The sequence below is a fragment of the Sprattus sprattus genome (assembly GCF_963457725.1).
Source record: "Sprattus sprattus genome assembly, chromosome: 5".
Classification (NCBI taxonomy): Eukaryota; Metazoa; Chordata; class Actinopteri; order Clupeiformes; family Clupeidae; genus Sprattus; species Sprattus sprattus.
In genome coordinates this window covers 42852543-42859905 of record NC_137924.1, presented here as the reverse complement: position 1 = coordinate 42859905, position 7363 = coordinate 42852543, and the positions used below count along the sequence as shown (strand labels likewise).

Genomic DNA, 7363 nt, shown 5'->3' with positions numbered 1-7363 from the left:
CTCCGGTTTAAAAAAACCACGGTTTCAGGGTTCCAAAAGCGCGGTAGCATGTGGACAGGACATACAACCAGGAACATCTGTTCATGGTTTCAAAAATAACCGGGCTCGTGGAGACATGGCCTGAGAGACACCGCATACAGCCTCGACTACACTTATGGCCTTACAAATGATTAAGACAAAACAACAACAAATGAACACAAATGTCCATGAATTGTTAATAACCGTGACATTCTTGAAGAAGCATCAGCTCACAATTAGCCTCCATCCTGTACTGTACTGTTGGTTTTCAAGTCAGGAGTATTTTTTTGTATTATCTTGAGCCATAAGAATGGGACAAATGGTTTAAATGAAGAGTTAATTGCTTTTTCAGAGGCGGGTTGTGGCCCCAGTAAGGGCTTTAAATTCCAAGGCTTGGTAAAGCAATCAGGAGGGGAGGAGTGGGGGAAAGAGGGAGGAGGACGAGGAAGGGGGAGGTGCGTTTATATGCCAGGTGTGGTTCCCATGCTGGGCCACAACCTTCGCTGTGATACTCCACTCTACTCCACTCCAAAAAAAAAACACGGTGTGAGTTTAGGTTGGTGGTTTTACCAATAGGATTTTCATCTAGGTCATGTGAGTGAATAACAAGTGTTTGACAATTCACACTGAAGACCTGGAGATTGCGCAACCTGATGTTTGGAGTATGCAGAATGCGGAGCACTGATCTGGCCCAAAGTGTCAGTGTAACATTTTAGTGAAGCGTTCACCTGGACTCCACTAGACTCTTCAAATACACTTTAAGAAAAGCAGTTCCCCATGGTATACTGAAAGAACTAATGCACAACTGTACTTGCACAACTATACTGTCGAGGAAAAAAAATTCTGCAAGATTAAGATCACAATCTAGAACCCTTATTAGGTCTTTTTTTCTATGAGTGGAGTAGCCTACAGCAAGGTCCAGTTCCCAGAGAGCAAAATACACTAAAGAAGTTTGTGCCTTCAACATGGTGTATGAGGCTTCAGAAGAGAGTCTTCTCCATGACTTAGCATGAGCTCCTCTTACCTGGTTGTAGTTGATGGGTTTGTCTCTTCTTCCTGTCTGCACCAGCAGTTTGTAGGCCAGGATCCCGTCATCAGAGCCGTTCCGAAAGTTTGTCCGTGTGATTCGGCCCGACTCCCATTCCCGATCGAACGCCTGCTGTAGACCTAGGCGACACAAATGACAAGTACTGACACATGCAACGGCAAGTTCTAATTGAAGCAGCAAAGGCTCCGGCAGATGGCATCTGTTTTCATTCTACACGCTTCAAACTTGAGAACTGCTTTCAAGAACTCTCAAGATCATGTCACTGTCAACCCACAAAGGCACAAAGCACCATATAACAATGCTGCGATCCAGCCAAAATGCAACAATGTCACACACAAGAATTTCGATTGAATTGATTCATTTATTTGGCATAAAAGCAATATGCTTATGGTGAAACAGCAAATGTGAAAACCATGTCAGGGGTGACACGAAAACGTCTGAGCCATATTTTCATTGTTGTCCCCATGGTAAGTTGGTTGCTGTGGCATCAAATTCATTGGAAATCTCAAACGATCTGATCTGCAAATGTCATATTTGAGGTAGTATCCATTTTTTGTCGACGTCAAACCAGTGGCTGGGGATGGTACAGAAACTATACAGACTAAGGGCTCAGATACACATACGCGTTTTTGTAAAAACGCGACGCTAGGAAATACATTGATTCCTATGGTACGGCGCGCTTTCACGCAAAGCGCCCCGTACCATAGGAATCAATGCATTTCCTAGCGTCGCGTTTTTACAAAAACGCGTATGTGTATCTGAGCCCTACCACGTCAGAGTTCTCCTCCTCCTCCCCCTCCTCTACTGTTTCCTCTTCTCCTCCCTTGCTCCCCTTCGCTCCCTTGATTGCCGGTGGCCAATTTCTGAGACACATTGTTTCTGGTCTCTCTTTCATCTCCCTGTCTGTGTCCAATTTGTCGAGCCATTTCAAAGCACAATATTAAAGACTCCTCCCTACCCCACCCTCTCTGGCGTCCACTGTAAAACACACACAGACACACACACACACACCCAAATGTGTACGCACTCGCACACACAGATGTGTGGATAAACACAAACACATTCACACGAGCGCCCCTAACTATAGTCATATGCTGAATAAAAGGCCCCAACCCATCGGATCTGCATTCACAGACTCATCTCCATGTTATGAATAACACTGAGGTGATTTGCGGGGAGCGATAAAACAAAAAGTGGGCGGACGGCAGTGGCAGGTAAACTTTCCCACCCTGCCATTAGTGCAGAGAGACCTATTCAGAAGAGGGCTTACTCAATCTTTGGGTCTGATCTGCCTGGGTATAGTGCAGGCATCTCATAATCCCGGGGAGAGGAAGAGAGAAAGAGGCAGGGAAAAAATATAAAGTGAAACAAAGGGGAAAAGAAAGGGATAAAAACAAAGACTGGAGAAAAAAAAAGAAAGGAGATCAAACTCCTTCACACACGCACACACATACACATCCCCAGCGCCGTTGGTCTTCTGCTCTCCCTCTTAGCTGTGCCACTTCTACACCTCACATGGGGACGTGATCCTCTCGAAAACCCTGACCTCCACAGCTGCACCGAGAACAGTCTAGAATCCTATCTTCTGTGCAGATTTCGCCACCTGTGAGGTTCTAGTTTAGGGGGGGTCACCCAGACTTCTGTGATGGTGTGCAATGGGACAGAGACACCTCAGCTGTGTTGTGCCTCTGAAACAACAACAACAATCCCAACCCACATGGCGGACCTCCCAACCTCCCCGAATTACTTACTGTAATGGCATTTTATTGAGGGATGCAGCTGCATAAGGGCAGACAGTAAAACGGCCATCTTTTTTATCACGTAAGCACATTATATTCCCCCACAGATGAGAGCTTGTTATAATATCAATCGTGTGCCATTTAAATTTTATGAAGAATCATTCATCATTTTCCAGGAAGCTCTCGAGAAGATGGTTAACATAGGACCTGAAAGGATCAGAAACATAGATTTTGTTCACTGGCTAATGTGTGTGTATGTGTGTTTCACATCTGAAGTTTCAGATGACCCAAGAGTAAAGGGCTCCCCGACATCAGAACTCCCAAAAGCATTATTGTACATCTACCATCTTTGAAAGAGGTCTCTATCATTTTGAACACTCTCTCTCTTTCTCACTCTGGCTTTGTTACCATGGTTGCTCAATGAGCGTTGTGCATTGGTCAACGTCAGTGACGTCTCTCACCTTTCAGCCAATCGCTGAACAGGTGCAGCCACATGCGAGGCAGCCGCCCATTGGCATCTACCATTTTTGAAAGAGGTCTCTATCATTTTGAACACTCTCTCTCTTTCTCACTCTGGCTTTGTTACCATGGTTGCTCAATGAGCGTTGTGCATTGGTCAACGTCAGTGACGTCTCTCACCTTTCAGCCAATCGCTGAACAGCAGCAGCCACATGCGAGGCAGCCGCCCATTGGCATCTACCATTTTTGAAAGAGGTCTCTATCATTTTGAACACTCTCTCTCTTTCTCACTATAGCTTTGTTACCATGGTTGGTCAATGATGCTTTCAGGGTGAGGCACCCCAACGTGAATAAGAGCGTTGTGCATTGGTCAACGTCAGTGACGTCTCTCACCTTTCAGCCAATCGCGGAACAGGTGCAGCCACATGCGAGGCAGCCGACCGTCGTCCTCGCGCAGCACGTACTTGACCGTCTCGAAGCGGCTGTGCAGTTCGTAGAGGAGCCCCTGCGAGCGGGCGTAGTCGGCCCGCTGCGTCACCACGTACATGTAGTAGAAGGAGAAGTACTTGAACTGTGCGCCCAGGAAGTCGTACTCGCTGGTCTCACGGGGCACGATGTCGGTGAGCTCCAGGCCGTCGCGGACACACGTGGTGCCGTACAGGCTCACGCCCAGCAGGCCTAGGAACAGGATGATCACCACCACCTGAACAGGTACACAAGGGAAGAAACATCAGTCGAGCCGAGAATCTTATCAAAGGAGAGTCAAACATGATGCCTTTGGGATGTTAAGAAAGCATTCAATAATTTGTATTTGCCTAAATTCATTCCCTTCTTTTCATATCAATTAATATTGTCATACCAGTGGTCCTTTTGGCAAACTATCGGTGGACCTTGAGACATTTCAGTTACACTAGCAGCTCATATTCACTTTAGGACATTTCAATGAATCAATTCAATTGATTTTTTTTTTTACAATTGAATTTATATAGCGCCAAAACAATACAATTGTTCAATAGAAACCTTTAATTCTTCATGTTCCATAAATGTCCTAAACTGTACCCTTAACATCTGCTAATCAGATACTGATTGTGTTTTTCTCCTTGTTCCACTGTAGAGAAGGATTTGACATTGTGAATGAACATCCGTAGGGGATGGAGTGTGTGCAGATACTCACCTTGGTAGTGGGCTGAAGCAGAAAGGGGGCGTAGTGTGTCTCGGCGAACGAGGCGAAGCTCCATCGCCAGCAGGGTGGCTCTGGGCAGGTGTGCACGTGCCCCCTGCTGCCCGCCACCTCCGTGAAGTTGGAGAGCAAGTCCCGAGTGGAGCTGGCGTTCGCCGGGCTCTGGCAGGGTGTGGAGGTGAATGAGGGCGGCTGGGAGGCCGCGCCGTGGGAGGAGGGGGGTGCGCCGCCAGGGGTGGTGGGGGCGTTGGTGCCGATGCCGCTGTCTGCCCGGTTGGCAGCGGTGCTGTTGTTGTAGTTATGGTTAGCACTGGTGTTGCTGTTGGTGGGTGCGGGTGCGGGTCCTGGGGTGAAGGGCTGCACGTGGATCTGTGAGTGCGGCTCAGCCGTGGTGTAGTAAGCCTGCGTGCGCGGGTCATACTCGGTGCGCAGCTGCACGGTGGAGCGCATGGTGATCTGAGTCTGCTGGGAGAAGCTGTGGCTGCTGTAGGACGGAGGCACGCTGCCAAATGAGCACGGCGGCGGGCTGTAGCGGCTGCCGTCCGAGCCGTCCACATAGGCCTGGGGCTCGATCTGTATCACCCGGTTGGCACATGGACTGAGGGAGAAAGGAATGGAGGAATATTCACACGTCGCTCACGAGTCATCGCTCACATTTAATACATATATACAAATTCTGTACTATACTAATAATACATACTTAGATTAAACACACTACTGTACATCTTATATTCTTAAGTAAAACATAGCTTTCGCAAATGTTATTTTGTGGTCCATGTACCTGACGAAGCAGCAGAAGATGTCAAAGCGCCGGTCCTCTCGACGGTACAGGTCCATGCTGAGGATGGCGGGGAAGATCAGTAGCACCATGGCAAAGTTGAACACCACCACCACCGCAGCCTGCGTAACCAAGAAGCAACCATGTGTTTGGTTAGAGAACTGACAGTTCTGTCCTCCTGTGACTTGCCTTGGAGAGCCCCTTAATGCATCATTTTCATTATTGGCAAAATAAATTCTTAATAAGTGCTTTAAAAATAGGTTTCATCCAATGTTCACAGTTGCTCTCCTGACAGACCAGTAGAGTCTCTCTGCCTGCCTGCCTGCCTGCCTGCCTACCTGCCTGCATGCCTGCCTGCCTGCCTGCCTGCCTGCCTGCCTGCCTGCCTGCCTGCCTACCTGTCAGCCTGCCTGCCTGCCTGCCTGCCTGCCTGCCTGTCTGTCTGTCTGTCTGCCTGTCTGTCTGTCTGTCTGCCTGCCTGCCTGCCTGCCTGCCTGCCTACCTGTCAGCCTGCCTGCCTGCCTGCCTGCCTGCCTGCCTGCCTGCCTGCCTGCCTGTCTGTCTCTCTGCCTGCCTGCCTGCCTGTCTGCCTGCCTGCCTGCCTGCCTGTCAGCCTGCCTGCCTGCCTGCCTGCCTGCCTGCCTGCCTGCCTGTCTGTCTGTCTGCCTGCCTGTGAGCGGAGCTTCTGCCAGACCACCCAAAGAGCCATGGAGCCCTGCAGGGCCTGGAGGTGTGGCGCAGGAACTAGGGCTTGTCAGACAGCTACACTCAAATCTGTGTGTACAAGCACGCACACACACACACACACACCTGGTGTTTTGCTTTTTACAACTTCCAGGCAGAGGCGTCACACTGCTGTCTCCCTTCCTCCCTCCCTCTTTCCATTCTCTCTCTAGCTTTCTTTTTTTCTATCTATCCGTGTTTCTATTTATTTGTTTTCAGTCTTCAACACCTCCTTAGGCACATAGTCACTGCCTTCACAAGCCCTCTTACTTTCAGTGCCTGACAAATATTCAGTTTGTCCAAATATGAGAGTGGTTCAGACCCTATGTATCAAACCCTGAGTGAAGCACTCTGTGCTAAATAGATAACAGAACCACAAGGAAAAACCCACTCATATAAAACATGTGGATCACATGCAGAGGATCCAGAAGGACAGAAATCCGATCCGGTACTCTGGGAGTAAACAGAATTCCCAGCGCTCCGGTCATCTGTCCACACTTGTTATTCCTGCACCTCCTCACCGGGGGCTGTGGGATGAGTAACTGGCTGACTAACGTCTTGCCTGTGTGGTCCTTCCCACCTCGGGCTCTGTGTGTTATTGTGGCCACACACACACACACAATCTCTCTCTCTCTCTGCACCCACAAATGAGTGTGTAAGAACCTCCCACACAAGCCACTCACAGCCAGATCACTACTTCAGCAGTCCCATTGTGAAATACCACAGCCATTCAAACGAGAGAGCTCCAGAGCTTTTTCTGTATCAACTCAGGATGATGGAGCTGGCTAGGTTAGCTGAAACGTATTTGACCTTAATACAGATAACCACAGAGCCTGCCTGTCTGAGTTTAGATTGCAGAGCTCTTTAGGAAAGAAGCCGGGAAGTGTGTGTGTGTGTGTGTGTGTGGGGGGGGGGGGGGGGGGAGATTGGGGCTCCCCACAGCTGTGTGGCTTTTGCAAGGGCGATGGTGAGTTCACCTCACCGCAAGTTCAGAGGTCGAGGCAGAATGCGAAAGTATGCGGGGGTGGAGGGGGTGGGTGGGAGTGGGAGGCGGAGCTATAAGTCATGCTAACTCCACGGTCCAACAGGACAAAGCTTTTGGTCAACACCTCCCTCCACAGACACATTTTAATGGGCTGATAGAGACACCTTCACACAACCATTAGTGTTGGAACAAATCTCTACGGCCACAGAAGAACGTACACACTTCACAGATATCATCTACAAAAACCATTGGAGGTCAACACAAGTTAGGCCTTATTAAATTGATTTAAGATTATTTGAATACTATAATACAGATAACATGCCGTAAACTTTAATGTAGCTGTACCAAAGCTACTTGACCAAATCTGATTAAACATACATACCATAAACACAGCTCTCTTCAGTTCAATACACATGTATTGTTGGGACCATGG

The 7363-nt window shown here is 48.7% G+C and overlaps 1 protein-coding gene across 1 annotated transcript in view; it reads right to left on the bottom strand.

Moving 5' to 3' along the window:
- ptch1 (patched 1) overlaps nt 1-7363 on the bottom strand; it is a 50190-nt gene that overhangs the window by 14494 nt on the left and 28333 nt on the right. Inside the window, exons 13-16 of the mRNA XM_080839122.1 lie at nt 5226-5344; nt 4439-5042; nt 3658-3967; nt 1043-1185 (exon numbers count right to left, since the gene is read on the bottom strand). Of these exons, the coding sequence (XP_080695248.1) occupies nt 1043-1185; nt 3658-3967; nt 4439-5042; nt 5226-5344 (1176 nt within the window). The remainder of the gene's footprint in view (nt 1-1042; nt 1186-3657; nt 3968-4438; nt 5043-5225; nt 5345-7363) is intronic.